The sequence below is a fragment of the Salvelinus fontinalis genome, unplaced genomic scaffold (genome assembly GCF_029448725.1).
Source record: "Salvelinus fontinalis isolate EN_2023a unplaced genomic scaffold, ASM2944872v1 scaffold_0118, whole genome shotgun sequence".
NCBI lineage: Eukaryota > Metazoa > Chordata > Actinopteri > Salmoniformes > Salmonidae > Salvelinus > Salvelinus fontinalis.
Genome location: NW_026600327.1, coordinates 354,245 through 371,744, shown reverse-complemented (window position 1 = coordinate 371,744; position 17,500 = coordinate 354,245). Strand labels below are relative to the sequence as shown.

At 36.5% G+C, this 17,500-nt stretch overlaps 1 protein-coding gene across 2 annotated transcripts in view; it reads left to right on the top strand.

Moving 5' to 3' along the window:
• LOC129843333 (sodium/mannose cotransporter SLC5A10-like) overlaps positions 1 to 17,500 on the top strand; it is a 174,417-nt gene that overhangs the window by 24,414 nt on the left and 132,503 nt on the right. For both annotated transcript variants that reach the window (XM_055911968.1, XM_055911967.1), the window contains exon 5: positions 216 to 321. In XM_055911968.1, coding sequence (XP_055767943.1) covers positions 216 to 321 — 106 coding nt within the window. The remainder of the gene's footprint in view (positions 1 to 215; positions 322 to 17,500) is intronic.

Genomic DNA, 17,500 nt, shown 5'->3' with positions numbered 1-17,500 from the left:
TTCTCTACCCCTCTCTCTCTCCTCCCTCCCTCCCTCCCCCTCTCTCTCTCTCCTCCCCCCCTCCTCTCTCTCCTCCCTCCCCCTCCTCTCTCTCTCCTCCCTCCCCCTCCTCTCTCTCTCCTCCCTCCCCCCCTCCTCTCTCTCTCCCCCTCCTCTCTCTCCTCCCTCCACATCTCCTCTCTCCTCCCTCCCCCACCTCTCTCTCCTCCCTTCAGACAGACCTGTATTCAGGGGCGCTGTTTGTCCAGGTGTGTTTAGGATGGAACCTGTACCTGTCTACCGTCCTCATGCTGGTGGTCACTGCCCTCTACACTATAGCAGGTCTATACACTATATTCTATATGATATATTCTACTGTCCTCATGTTGGTTGCCCTCTACACTATAGCAGGTCTATACACTATATTCTATATGATATATTCTACTGTCCTCATGCTGGTTGTCCTCTACACTATAGCAGGTCTATACACTATATTCTATATGATATATTCTACTGTCCTCATGCTGGTGGCCCTCTACACTATAGCAGGTCTATATACTATATTCTATATGATATATTCTACTGTCCTCATGCTGGTCGCCCTCTACACTATAGCAGGTCTATACACTATATTCTATATGATATATTCTACTGTCCTCATGCTGGTTGCCCTCTACACTATAGCAGGTCTATACACTATATTCTATATGATATATTCTACTGTCCTTCTATATGATATATTCTACTGTCCTCATGCTGGTTGCCCTCTACACTATAGCAGGTCTATATACTATATTCTATATGATATATTCTACTGTCCTCATGCTGGTTGCCCTCTACACTATAGCAGGTCTATACACTATATTCTATATGATATATTCTACTGTCCTCATGCTGGTGGCCCTCTACACTATAGCAGGTCTATACACTATATTCTATATGATATATTCTACTGTCCTCATGCTGGTGGCCCTCTACACTATAGCAGGTCTATACACTATATTCTATATGATATATTCTACTGTCCTCATGCTGGTTGCCCTCTACACTATAGCAGGTCTATATACTATATTCTATATTCTATATTCTACTGTCCTCATGCTGGTTGCCCTCTACACTATAGCAGGTCTATACACTATATTCTATATGATATATTCTACTGTCCTCATGCTGGTTGCCCTCTACACTATAGCAGGTCTATACACTATATTCTATATGATATATTCTACTGTCCTCATGCTGGTTGCCCTCTACACTATAGCAGGTCTATATACTATATTCTATATGATATATTCTACTGTCCTCATGCTGGTTGCCCTCTACACTATAGCAGGTCTATACACTATATTCTATATGATATATTCTACTGTCCTCATGCTGGTTGCCCTCTACACTATAGCAGGTCTATACACTATATTCTATATGATATATTCTACTGTCCTCATGCTGGTTGCCCTCTACACTATAGCAGGTCTATACACTATATTCTATATGATATATTCTACTGTCCTCATGCTGGTTGCCCTCTACACTATAGCAGGTCTATACACTATATTCTATATGATATATTCTACTGTCCTCATGCTGGTTGCCCTCTACACTATAGCAGGTCTATACACTATATTCTATATGATATATTCTACTGTCCTCATGCTGGTTGCCCTCTACACTATAGCAGGTCTATACACTATATTCTATATGATATATTCTACTGTCCTCATGCTGGTTGCCCTCTACACTATAGCAGGTCTATACACTATATTCTATATGATATATTCTACTGTCCTCATGCTGGTTGCCCTCTACACTATAGCAGGTCTATACACTATATTCTATATGATATATTCTACTGTCCTCATGCTGGTGGCCCTCTACACTATAGCAGGTCTATACACTATATTCTATATGATATATTCTACTGTCCTCATGCTGGTTGCCCTCTACACTATAGCAGGTCTATACACTATATTCTATATGATATATTCTACTGTCCTCATGCTGGTTGCCCTCTACACTATAGCAGGTCTATACACTATATTCTATATGATATATTCTACTGTCCTCATGCTGGTTGCCCTCTACACTATAGCAGGTCTATACACTATATTCTATATGATATATTCTACTGTCCTCATGCTGGTTGCCCTCTACACTATAGCAGGTCTATACACTATATTCTATATGATATATTCTACTGTCCTCATGCTGGTTGCCCTCTACACTATAGCAGGTCTATACACTATATTCTATATGATATATTCTACTGTCCTCATGCTGGTTGCCCTCTACACTATAGCAGGTCTATACACTATATTCTATATGATATATTCTACTGTCCTCATGCTGGTTGCCCTCTACACTATAGCAGGTCTATACACTATATTCTATATGATATATTCTACTGTCCTCATGCTGGTTGCCCTCTACACTATAGCAGGTCTATACACTATATTCTATATGATATATTCTACTGTCCTCATGCTGGTTGCCCTCTACACTATAGCAGGTCTATACACTATATTCTATATGATATATTCTACTGTCCTCATGCTGGTTGCCCTCTACACTATAGCAGGTCTATACACTATATTCTATATGATATATTCTACTGTCCTCATGCTGGTTGCCCTCTACACTATAGCAGGTCTATACACTATATTCTATATGATATATTCTACTGTCCTCATGCTGGTTGCCCTCTACACTATAGCAGGTCTATACACTATATTCTATATGATATATTCTACTGTCCTCATGCTGGTTGCCCTCTACACTATAGCAGGTCTATACACTATATTCTATATGATATATTCTACTGTCCTCATGCTGGTTGCCCTCTACACTATAGCAGGTCTATACACTATATTCTATATGATATATTCTACTGTCCTCATGCTGGTTGCCCTCTACACTATAGCAGGTCTATACACTATATTCTATATGATATATTCTACTGTCCTCATGCTGGTTGCCCTCTACACTATAGCAGGTCTATACACTATATTCTATATGATATATTCTACTGTCCTCATGCTGGTTGCCCTCTACACTATAGCAGGTCTATACACTATATTCTATATGATATATTCTACTGTCCTCATGCTGGTTGCCCTCTACACTATAGCAGGTCTATACACTATATTCTATATGATATATTCTACTGTCCTCATGCTGGTTGCCCTCTACACTATAGCAGGTCTATACACTATATTCTATATGATATATTCTACTGTCCTCATGCTGGTTGCCCTCTACACTATAGCAGGTCTATACACTATATTCTATATGATATATTCTACTGTCCTCATGCTGGTTGCCCTCTACACTATAGCAGGTCTATACACTATATTCTATATGATATATTCTACTGTCCTCATGCTGGTTGCCCTCTACACTATAGCAGGTCTATACACTATATTCTATATGATATATTCTACTGTCCTCATGCTGGTTGCCCTCTACACTATAGCAGGTCTATACACTATATTCTATATGATATATTCTACTGTCCTCATGCTGGTTGCCCTCTACACTATAGCAGGTCTATACACTATATTCTATATGATATATTCTACTGTCCTCATGCTGGTTGCCCTCTACACTATAGCAGGTCTATACACTATATTCTATATGATATATTCTACTGTCCTCATGCTGGTTGCCCTCTACACTATAGCAGGTCTATACACTATATTCTATATGATATATTCTACTGTCCTCATGCTGGTTGCCCTCTACACTATAGCAGGTCTATACACTATATTCTATATGATATATTCTACTGTCCTCATGCTGGTTGCCCTCTACACTATAGCAGGTCTATACACTATATTCTATATGATATATTCTACTGTCCTCATGCTGGTTGCCCTCTACACTATAGCAGGTCTATACACTATATTCTATATGATATATTCTACTGTCCTCATGCTGGTTGCCCTCTACACTATAGCAGGTCTATACACTATATTCTATATGATATATTCTACTGTCCTCATGCTGGTTGCCCTCTACACTATAGCAGGTCTATACACTATATTCTATATGATATATTCTACTGTCCTCATGCTGGTTGCCCTCTACACTATAGCAGGTCTATACACTATATTCTATATGATATATTCTACTGTCCTCATGCTGGTTGTCCTCTACACTATAGCAGGTCTATACACTATATTCTATATGATATATTCTACTGTCCTCATGCTGGTTGTCCTCTACACTATAGCAGGTCTATACACTATATTCTATATGATATATTCTACTGTCCTCATGCTGGTTGTCCTCTACACTATAGCAGGTCTATACACTATATTCTATATGATATATTCTACTGTCCTCATGCTGGTTGTCCTCTACACTATAGCAGGTCTATACACTATATTCTATATGATATATTCTACTGTCCTCATGCTGGTTGCCCTCTACACTATAGCAGGTCTATACACTATATTCTATATGATATATTCTACTGTCCTCATGCTGGTTGCCCTCTACACTATAGCAGGTCTATACACTATATTCTATATGATATATTCTACTGTCCTCATGCTGGTTGCCCTCTACACTATAGCAGGTCTATACACTATATTCTATATGATATATTCTACTGTCCTCATGCTGGTTGCCCTCTACACTATAGCAGGTCTATACACTATATTCTATATGATATATTCTACTGTCCTCATGCTGGTTGCCCTCTACACTATAGCAGGTCTATACACTATATTCTATATGATATATTCTACTGTCCTCATGCTGGTTGTCCTCTACACTATAGCAGGTCTATACACTATATTCTATATGATATATTCTACTGTCCTCATGCTGGTTGCCCTCTACACTATAGCAGGTCTATACACTATATTCTATATGATATATTCTACTGTCCTCATGCTGGTTGCCTCTACACTATAGCAGGTCTATACACTATATTCTATATGATATATTCTACTGTCCTCATGCTGGTTGCCCTCTACACTATAGCAGGTCTATACACTATATTCTATATGATATATTCTACTGTCCTCATGCTGGTTGTCCTCTACACTATAGCAGGTCTATACACTATATTCTATATGATATATTCTACTGTCCTCATGCTGGTTGTCCTCTACACTATAGCAGGTCTATACACTATATTCTATATGATATATTCTACTGTCCTCATGCTGGTTGTCCTCTACACTATAGCAGGTCTATACACTATATTCTATATGATATATTCTACTGTCCTCATGCTGGTTGCCCTCTACACTATAGCAGGTCTATACACTATATTCTATATGATATATTCTACTGTCCTCATGCTGGTTGCCTCTACACTATAGCAGGTCTATACACTATATTCTATATGATATATTCTACTGTCCTCATGCTGGTTGTCACTGCCCTCTACACTATAGCAGGTCTATACACTATATTCTATATGATATATTCTACTGTCCTCATGCTGGTTGTCCTCTACACTATAGCAGGTCTATACACTATATTCTATATGATATATTCTACTGTCCTCATGCTGGTTGTCCTCTACACTATAGCAGGTCTATACACTATATTCTATATGATATATTCTACTGTCCTCATGCTGGTTGCCCTCTACACTATAGCAGGTCTATACACTATATTCTATATGATATATTCTACTGTCCTCATGCTGGTTGTCCTCTACACTATAGCAGGTCTATACACTATATTCTATATGATATATTCTACTGTCCTCATGCTGGTTGTCCTCTACACTATAGCAGGTCTATACACTATATTCTATATGATATATTCTACTGTCCTCATGCTGGTTGTCCTCTACACTATAGCAGGTCTATACACTATATTCTATATGATATATTCTACTGTCCTCATGCTGGTTGCCCTCTACACTATAGCAGGTCTATACACTATATTCTATATGATATATTCTACTGTCCTCATGCTGGTTGTCCTCTACACTATAGCAGGTCTATACACTATATTCTATATGATATATTCTACTGTCCTCATGCTGGTTGTCCTCTACACTATAGCAGGTCTATACACTATATTCTATATGATATATTCTACTGTCCTCATGCTGGTTGCCCTCTACACTATAGCAGGTCTATACACTATATTCTATATGATATATTCTACTGTCCTCATGCTGGTTGTCCTCTACACTATAGCAGGTCTATACACTATATTCTATATGATATATTCTACTGTCCTCATGCTGGTTGTCCTCTACACTATAGCAGGTCTATACACTATATTCTATATGATATATTCTACTGTCCTCATGCTGGTTGTCCTCTACACTATAGCAGGTCTATACACTATATTCTATATGATATATTCTACTGTCCTCATGCTGGTTGCCCTCTACACTATAGCAGGTCTATACACTATATTCTATATGATATATTCTACTGTCCTCTACACTATAGCAGGTCTATACACTATATTCTATATGATATATTCTACTGTCCTCATGCTGGTTGTCCTCTACACTATAGCAGGTCTATACACTATATTCTATATGATATATTCTACTGTCCTCATGCTGGTTGTCCTCTACACTATAGCAGGTCTATACACTATATTCTATATGATATATTCTACTGTCCTCATGCTGGTTGTCCTCTACACTATAGCAGGTCTATACACTATATTCTATATGATATATTCTACTGTCCTCATGCTGGTTGTCCTCTACACTATAGCAGGTCTATACACTATATTCTATATGATATATTCTACTGTCCTCATGCTGGTTGCCCTCTACACTATAGCAGGTCTATACACTATATTCTATATGATATATTCTACTGTCCTCATGCTGGTTGCCCTCTACACTATAGCAGGTCTATACACTATATTCTATATGATATATTCTACTGTCCTCATGCTGGTTGTCCTCTACACTATAGCAGGTCTATACACTATATTCTATATGATATATTCTACTGTCCTCATGCTGGTTGCCCTCTACACTATAGCAGGTCTATACACTATATTCTATATGATATATTCTACTGTCCTCTACACTATAGCAGGTCTATACACTATATTCTATATGATATATTCTACTGTCCTCATGCTGGTTGCCCTCTACACTATAGCAGGTCTATACACTATATTCTATATGATATATTCTACTGTCCTCATGCTGGTTGTCCTCTACACTATAGCAGGTCTATACACTATATTCTATATGATATATTCTACTGTCCTCATGCTGGTTGTCCTCTACACTATAGCAGGTCTATACACTATATTCTATATGATATATTCTACTGTCCTCTACACTATAGCAGGTCTATACACTATATTCTATATGATATATTCTACTGTCCTCTACACTATAGCAGGTCTATACACTATATTCTATATGATATATTCTACTGTCCTCTACACTATAGCAGGTCTATACACTATATTCTATATGATATATTCTACTGTCCTCTACACTATAGCAGGTCTATACACTATATTCTATATGATATATTCTACTGTCCCTCTACACTATAGCAGGTCTATACACTATATTCTATATGATATATTCTACTGTCCTCATGCTGGTTGTCCTCTACACTATAGCAGGTCTATACACTATATTCTATATGATATATTCTACTGTCCTCATGCTGGTTGCCTCTACACTATAGCAGGTCTATACACTATATTCTATATGATATATTCTACTGTCCTCTACACTATAGCAGGTCTATACACTATATTCTATATGATATATTCTACTGTCCTCATGCTGGTTGCCCTCTACACTATAGCAGGTCTATACACTATATTCTATATGATATATTCTACTGCCAGGTGCCTCTACACTATAGCAGGTCTATACACTATATTCTATATGATATATTCTACTGTCCTCTACACTATAGCAGGTCTATACACTATATTCTATATGATATATTCTACTGTCCTCATGCTGGTTGCCCTCTACACTATAGCAGGTCTATACACTATATTCTATATGATATATTCTACTGTCCTCATGCTGGTTGTCCTCTACACTATAGCAGGTCTATACACTATATTCTATATGATATATTCTACTGTCCTCATGCTGGTTGTCCTCTACACTATAGCAGGTCTATACACTATATTCTATATGATATATTCTACTGTCCTCATGCTGGTTGTCCTCTACACTATAGCAGGTCTATACACTATATTCTATATGATATATTCTACTGTCCTCATGCTGGTTGCCCTCTACACTATAGCAGGTCTATACACTATATTCTATATGATATATTCTACTGTCCTCATGCTGGTTGTCCTCTACACTATAGCAGGTCTATACACTATATTCTATATGATATATTCTACTGTCCTCATGCTGGTTGTCCTCTACACTATAGCAGGTCTATACACTATATTCTATATGATATATTCTACTGTCCTCTACACTATAGCAGGTCTATACACTATATTCTATATGATATATTCTACTGTCCTCATGCTGGTTGTCCTCTACACTATAGCAGGTCTATACACTATATTCTATATGATATATTCTACTGTCCTCATGCTGGTTGTCCTCTACACTATAGCAGGTCTATACACTATATTCTATATGATATATTCTACTGTCCTCTACACTATAGCAGGTCTATACACTATATTCTATATGATATATTCTACTGTCCTCTACACTATAGCAGGTCTATACACTATATTCTATATGATATATTCTACTGTCCTCTACACTATAGCAGGTCTATACACTATATTCTATATGATATATTCTACTGTCCTCTACACTATAGCAGGTCTATACACTATATTCTATATGATATATTCTACTGTCCTCATGCTGGTTGCCCTCTACACTATAGCAGGTCTATACACTATATTCTATATGATATATTCTACTGTCCTCATGCTGGTTGTCCTCTACACTATAGCAGGTCTATACACTATATTCTATATGATATATTCTACTGTCCTCATGCTGGTTGTCCTCTACACTATAGCAGGTCTATACACTATATTCTATATGATATATTCTACTGTCCTCATGCTGGTTGTCCTCTACACTATAGCAGGTCTATACACTATATTCTATATGATATATTCTACTGTCCTCATGCTGGTTGCCTCTACACTATAGCAGGTCTATACACTATATTCTATATGATATATTCTACTGTCCTCATGCTGGTTGTCCTCTACACTATAGCAGGTCTATACACTATATTCTATATGATATATTCTACTGTCCTCATGCTGGTTGTCCTCTACACTATAGCAGGTCTATACACTATATTCTATATGATATATTCTACTGTCCTCATGCTGGTGCCTCTACACTATAGCAGGTCTATACACTATATTCTATATGATATATTCTACTGTCCTCTACACTATAGCAGGTCTATACACTATATTCTATATGATATATTCTACTGTCCTCATGCTGGTTGTCCTCTACACTATAGCAGGTCTATACACTATATTCTATATGATATATTCTACTGTCCTCATGCTGGTTGCCTCTACACTATAGCAGGTCTATACACTATATTCTATATGATATATTCTACTGTCCTCATGCTGGTTGCCTCTACACTATAGCAGGTCTATACACTATATTCTATATGATATATTCTACTGTCCTCTACACTATAGCAGGTCTATACACTATATTCTATATGATATATTCTACTGTCCTCATGCTGGTTGTCCTCTACACTATAGCAGGTCTATACACTATATTCTATATGATATATTCTACTGTCCTCATGCTGGTTGCCCTCTACACTATAGCAGGTCTATACACTATATTCTATATGATATATTCTACTGTCCTCTACACTATAGCAGGTCTATACACTATATTCTATATGATATATTCTACTGTCCTCATGCTGGTTGTCCTCTACACTATAGCAGGTCTATACACTATATTCTATATGATATATTCTACTGTCCTCATGCTGGTTGTCCTCTACACTATAGCAGGTCTATACACTATATTCTATATGATATATTCTACTGCCCTCTACACTATAGCAGGTCTATACACTATATTCTATATGATATATTCTACTGTCCTCATGCTGGTTGTCCTCTACACTATAGCAGGTCTATACACTATATTCTATATGATATATTCTACTGTCCTCTACACTATAGCAGGTCTATACACTATATTCTATATGATATATTCTACTGTCCTCATGCTGGTTGTCCTCTACACTATAGCAGGTCTATACACTATATTCTATATGATATATTCTACTGTCCTCTACACTATAGCAGGTCTATACACTATATTCTATATGATATATTCTACTGTCCTCATGCTGGTTGTCCTCTACACTATAGCAGGTCTATACACTATATTCTATATGATATATTCTACTGTCCTCTACACTATAGCAGGTCTATACACTATATTCTATATGATATATTCTACTGTCCTCATGCTGGTTGTCCTCTACACTATAGCAGGTCTATACACTATATTCTATATGATATATTCTACTGTCCTCATGCTGGTTGTCCTCTACACTATAGCAGGTCTATACACTATATTCTATATGATATATTCTACTGTCCTCTACACTATAGCAGGTCTATACACTATATTCTATATGATATATTCTACTGTCCTCTACACTATAGCAGGTCTATACACTATATTCTATATGATATATTCTACTGTCCTCTACACTATAGCAGGTCTATACACTATATTCTATATGATATATTCTACTGTCCTCTACACTATAGCAGGTCTATACACTATATTCTATATGATATATTCTACTGTCCTCTACACTATAGCAGGTCTATACACTATATTCTATATGATATATTCTACTGTCCTCTACACTATAGCAGGTCTATACACTATATTCTATATGATATATTCTACTGTCCTCATGCTGGTTGTCCTCTACACTATAGCAGGTCTATACACTATATTCTATATGATATATTCTACTGCCCTCTACACTATAGCAGGTCTATACACTATATTCTATATGATATATTCTACTGTCCTCATGCTGGTTGTCCTCTACACTATAGCAGGTCTATACACTATATTCTATATGATATATTCTACTGTCCTCATGCTGGTTGTCCTCTACACTATAGCAGGTCTATACACTATATTCTATATGATATATTCTACTGTCCTCTACACTATAGCAGGTCTATACACTATATTCTATATGATATATTCTACTGTCCTCATGCTGGTTGCCCTCTACACTATAGCAGGTCTATACACTATATTCTATATGATATATTCTACTGTCCTCATGCTGGTTGCCCTCTACACTATAGCAGGTCTATACACTATATTCTATATGATATATTCTACTGTCCTCATGCTGGTTGCCCTCTACACTATAGCAGGTCTATACACTATATTCTATATGATATATTCTACTGTCCTCATGCTGGTTGTCCTCTACACTATAGCAGGTCTATACACTATATTCTATATGATATATTCTACTGCCCTCTACACTATAGCAGGTCTATACACTATATTCTATATGATATATTCTACTGTCCTCATGCTGGTTGTCCTCTACACTATAGCAGGTCTATACACTATATTCTATATGATATATTCTACTGTCCTCTACACTATAGCAGGTCTATACACTATATTCTATATGATATATTCTACTGTCCTCTACACTATAGCAGGTCTATACACTATATTCTATATGATATATTCTACTGTCCTCTACACTATAGCAGGTCTATACACTATATTCTATATGATATATTCTACTGTCCTCATGCTGGTTGTCCTCTACACTATAGCAGGTCTATACACTATATTCTATATGATATATTCTACTGTCCTCTACACTATAGCAGGTCTATACACTATATTCTATATGATATATTCTACTGTCCTCATGCTGGTTGTCCTCTACACTATAGCAGGTCTATACACTATATTCTATATGATATATTCTACTGTCCTCATGCTGGTTGTCCTCTACACTATAGCAGGTCTATACACTATATTCTATATGATATATTCTACTGTCCTCATGCTGGTTGTCCTCTACACTATAGCAGGTCTATACACTATATTCTATATGATATATTCTACTGTCCTCATGCTGGTTGTCCTCTACACTATAGCAGGTCTATACACTATATTCTATATGATATATTCTACTGTCCTCATGCTGGTTGCCCTCTACACTATAGCAGGTCTATACACTATATTCTATATGATATATTCTACTGTCCTCATGCTGGTTGTCCTCTACACTATAGCAGGTCTATACACTATATTCTATATGATATATTCTACTGTCCTCATGCTGGTTGTCCTCTACACTATAGCAGGTCTATACACTATATTCTATATGATATATTCTACTGTCCTCATGCTGGTTGTCCTCTACACTATAGCAGGTCTATACACTATATTCTATATGATATATTCTACTGTCCTCATGCTGGTTGCCCTCTACACTATAGCAGGTCTATACACTATATTCTATATGATATATTCTACTGTCCTCATGCTGGTTGTCCTCTACACTATAGCAGGTCTATACACTATATTCTATATGATATATTCTACTGTCCTCTACACTATAGCAGGTCTATACACTATATTCTATATGATATATTCTACTGTCCTCTACACTATAGCAGGTCTATACACTATATTCTATATGATATATTCTACTGTCCTCTACACTATAGCAGGTCTATACACTATATTCTATATGATATATTCTACTGTCCTCTACACTATAGCAGGTCTATACACTATATTCTATATGATATATTCTACTGTCCTCTACACTATAGCAGGTCTATACACTATATTCTATATGATATATTCTACTGTCCTCATGCTGGTTGCCCTCTACACTATAGCAGGTCTATACACTATATTCTATATGATATATTCTACTGCCCTCTACACTATAGCAGGTCTATACACTATATTCTATATGATATATTCTACTGTCCTCATGCTGGTTGTCCTCTACACTATAGCAGGTCTATACACTATATTCTATATGATATATTCTACTGTCCTCATGCTGGTTGTCCTCTACACTATAGCAGGTCTATACACTATATTCTATATGATATATTCTACTGTCCTCATGCTGGTTGCCCTCTACACTATAGCAGGTCTATACACTATATTCTATATGATATATTCTACTGTCCTCATGCTGGTTGTCCTCTACACTATAGCAGGTCTATACACTATATTCTATATGATATATTCTACTGTCCTCATGCTGGTTGTCCTCTACACTATAGCAGGTCTATACACTATATTCTATATGATATATTCTACTGTCCTCATGCTGGTTGTCCTCTACACTATAGCAGGTCTATACACTATATTCTATATGATATATTCTACTGTCCTCATGCTGGTTGTCCTCTACACTATAGCAGGTCTATACACTATATTCTATATGATATATTCTACTGTCCTCATGCTGGTTGTCCTCTACACTATAGCAGGTCTATACACTATATTCTATATGATATATTCTACTGCCCTCTACACTATAGCAGGTCTATACACTATATTCTATATGATATATTCTACTGTCCTCATGCTGGTTGTCCTCTACACTATAGCAGGTCTATACACTATATTCTATATGATATATTCTACTGTCCTCATGCTGGTTGCCCTCTACACTATAGCAGGTCTATACACTATATTCTATATGATATATTCTACTGTCCTCATGCTGGTTGCCCTCTACACTATAGCAGGTCTATACACTATATTCTATATGATATATTCTACTGTCCTCATGCTGGTTGCCCTCTACACTATAGCAGGTCTATACACTATATTCTATATGATATATTCTACTGTCCTCATGCTGGTTGCCCTCTACACTATAGCAGGTCTATACACTATATTCTATATGATATATTCTACTGTCCTCATGCTGGTTGCCCTCTACACTATAGCAGGTCTATACACTATATTCTATATGATATATTCTACTGTCCTCATGCTGGTTGTCCTCTACACTATAGCAGGTCTATACACTATATTCTATATGATATATTCTACTGTCCTCATGCTGGTTGTCCTCTACACTATAGCAGGTCTATACACTATATTCTATATGATATATTCTACTGTCCTCTACACTATAGCAGGTCTATACACTATATTCTATATGATATATTCTACTGTCCTCATGCTGGTTGTCCTCTACACTATAGCAGGTCTATACACTATATTCTATATGATATATTCTACTGTCCTCTACACTATAGCAGGTCTATACACTATATTCTATATGATATATTCTACTGTCCTCATGCTGGTTGTCCTCTACACTATAGCAGGTCTATACACTATATTCTATATGATATATTCTACTGCCCTCTACACTATAGCAGGTCTATACACTATATTCTATATGATATATTCTACTGTCCTCATGCTGGTTGTCCTCTACACTATAGCAGGTCTATACACTATATTCTATATGATATATTCTACTGTCCTCATGCTGGTTGCCCTCTACACTATAGCAGGTCTATACACTATATTCTATATGATATATTCTACTGTCCTCATGCTGGTTGCCCTCTACACTATAGCAGGTCTATACACTATATTCTATATGATATATTCTACTGTCCTCATGCTGGTTGTCCTCTACACTATAGCAGGTCTATACACTATATTCTATATGATATATTCTACTGTCCTCATGCTGGTTGTCCTCTACACTATAGCAGGTCTATACACTATATTCTATATGATATATTCTACTGTCCTCATGCTGGTTGCCCTCTACACTATAGCAGGTCTATACACTATATTCTATATGATATATTCTACTGTCCTCATGCTGGTTGCCCTCTACACTATAGCAGGTCTATACACTATATTCTATATGATATATTCTACTGTCCTCATGCTGGTTGTCCTCTACACTATAGCAGGTCTATACACTATATTCTATATGATATATTCTACTGTCCTCATGCTGGTTGTCCTCTACACTATAGCAGGTCTATACACTATATTCTATATGATATATTCTACTGTCCTCATGCTGGTTGCCCTCTACACTATAGCAGGTCTATACACTATATTCTATATGATATATTCTACTGCCCTCTACACTATAGCAGGTCTATACACTATATTCTATATGATATATTCTACTGTCCTCATGCTGGTTGCCCTCTACACTATAGCAGGTCTATACACTATATTCTATATGATATATTCTACTGTCCTCATGCTGGTTGCCCTCTACACTATAGCAGGTCTATACACTATATTCTATATGATATATTCTACTGTCCTCATGCTGGTTGCCCTCTACACTATAGCAGGTCTATACACTATATTCTATATGATATATTCTACTGTCCTCTACACTATAGCAGGTCTATACACTATATTCTATATGATATATTCTACTGTCCTCTACACTATAGCAGGTCTATACACTATATTCTATATGATATATTCTACTGTCCTCTACACTATAGCAGGTCTATACACTATATTCTATATGATATATTCTACTGTCCTCTACACTATAGCAGGTCTATACACTATATTCTATATGATATATTCTACTGTCCTCTACACTATAGCAGGTCTATACACTATATTCTATATGATATATTCTACTGTCCTCTACACTATAGCAGGTCTATACACTATATTCTATATGATATATTCTACTGTCCTCATGCTGGTTGCCCTCTACACTATAGCAGGTCTATACACTATATTCTATATGATATATTCTACTGTCCTCATGCTGGTTGTCCTCTACACTATAGCAGGTCTATACACTATATTCTATATGATATATTCTACTGTCCTCATGCTGGTTGTCCTCTACACTATAGCAGGTCTATACACTATATTCTATATGATATATTCTACTGTCCTCATGCTGGTTGTCCTCTACACTATAGCAGGTCTATACACTATATTCTATATGATATATTCTACTGTCCTCATGCTGGTTGTCCTCTACACTATAGCAGGTCTATACACTATATTCTATATGATATATTCTACTGTCCTCATGCTGGTTGCCCTCTACACTATAGCAGGTCTATACACTATATTCTATATGATATATTCTACTGTCCTCTACACTATAGCAGGTCTATACACTATATTCTATATGATATATTCTACTGTCCTCATGCTGGTTGTCCTCTACACTATAGCAGGTCTATACACTATATTCTATATGATATATTCTACTGTCCTCATGCTGGTTGTCCTCTACACTATAGCAGGTCTATACACTATATTCTATATGATATATTCTACTGTCCTCATGCTGGTTGTCCTCTACACTATAGCAGGTCTATACACTATATTCTATATGATATATTCTACTGTCCTCATGCTGGTGGTCCTCTACACTATAGCAGGTCTATACACTATATTCTATATGATATATTCTACTGCCCTCTACACTATAGCAGGTCTATACACTATATTCTATATGATATATTCTACTGTCCTCATGCTGGTTGTCCTCTACACTATAGCAGGTCTATACACTATATTCTATATGATATATTCTACTGTCCTCTACACTATAGCAGGTCTATACACTATATTCTATATGATATATTCTACTGCCCTCTACACTATAGCAGGTCTATACACTATATTCTATATGATATATTCTACTGTCCTCATGCTGGTTGTCCTCTACACTATAGCAGGTCTATACACTATATTCTATATGATATATTCTACTGTCCTCATGCTGGTTGTCCTCTACACTATAGCAGGTCTATACACTATATTCTATATGATATATTCTACTGTCCTCATGCTGGTTGTCCTCTACACTATAGCAGGTCTATACACTATATTCTATATGATATATTCTACTGTCCTCATGCTGGTTGCCCTCTACACTATAGCAGGTCTATACACTATATTCTATATGATATATTCTACTGTCCTCATGCTGGTTGCCCTCTACACTATAGCAGGTCTATACACTATATTCTATATGATATATTCTACTGTCCTCATGCTGGTTGTCCTCTACACGATAGCAGGTCTATACACTATATTCTATATGATATATTCTACTGTCCTCATGCTGGTTGTCCTCTACACTATAGCAGGTCTATACACTATATTCTATATGATATATTCTACTGTCCTCATGCTGGTTGTCCTCTACACTATAGCAGGTCTATACACTATATTCTATATGATATATTCTACTGTCCTCATGCTGGTTGTCCTCTACACTATAGCAGGTCTATACACTATATTCTATATGATATATTCTACTGTCCTCATGCTGGTTGTCCTCTACACTATAGCAGGTCTATACACTATATTCTATATGATATATTCTACTGTCCTCATGCTGGTTGTCCTCTACACTATAGCAGGTCTATACACTATATTCTATATGATATATTCTACTGTCCTCTACACTATAGCAGGTCTATACACTATATTCTATATGATATATTCTACTGTCCTCATGCTGGTTGTCCTCTACACTAT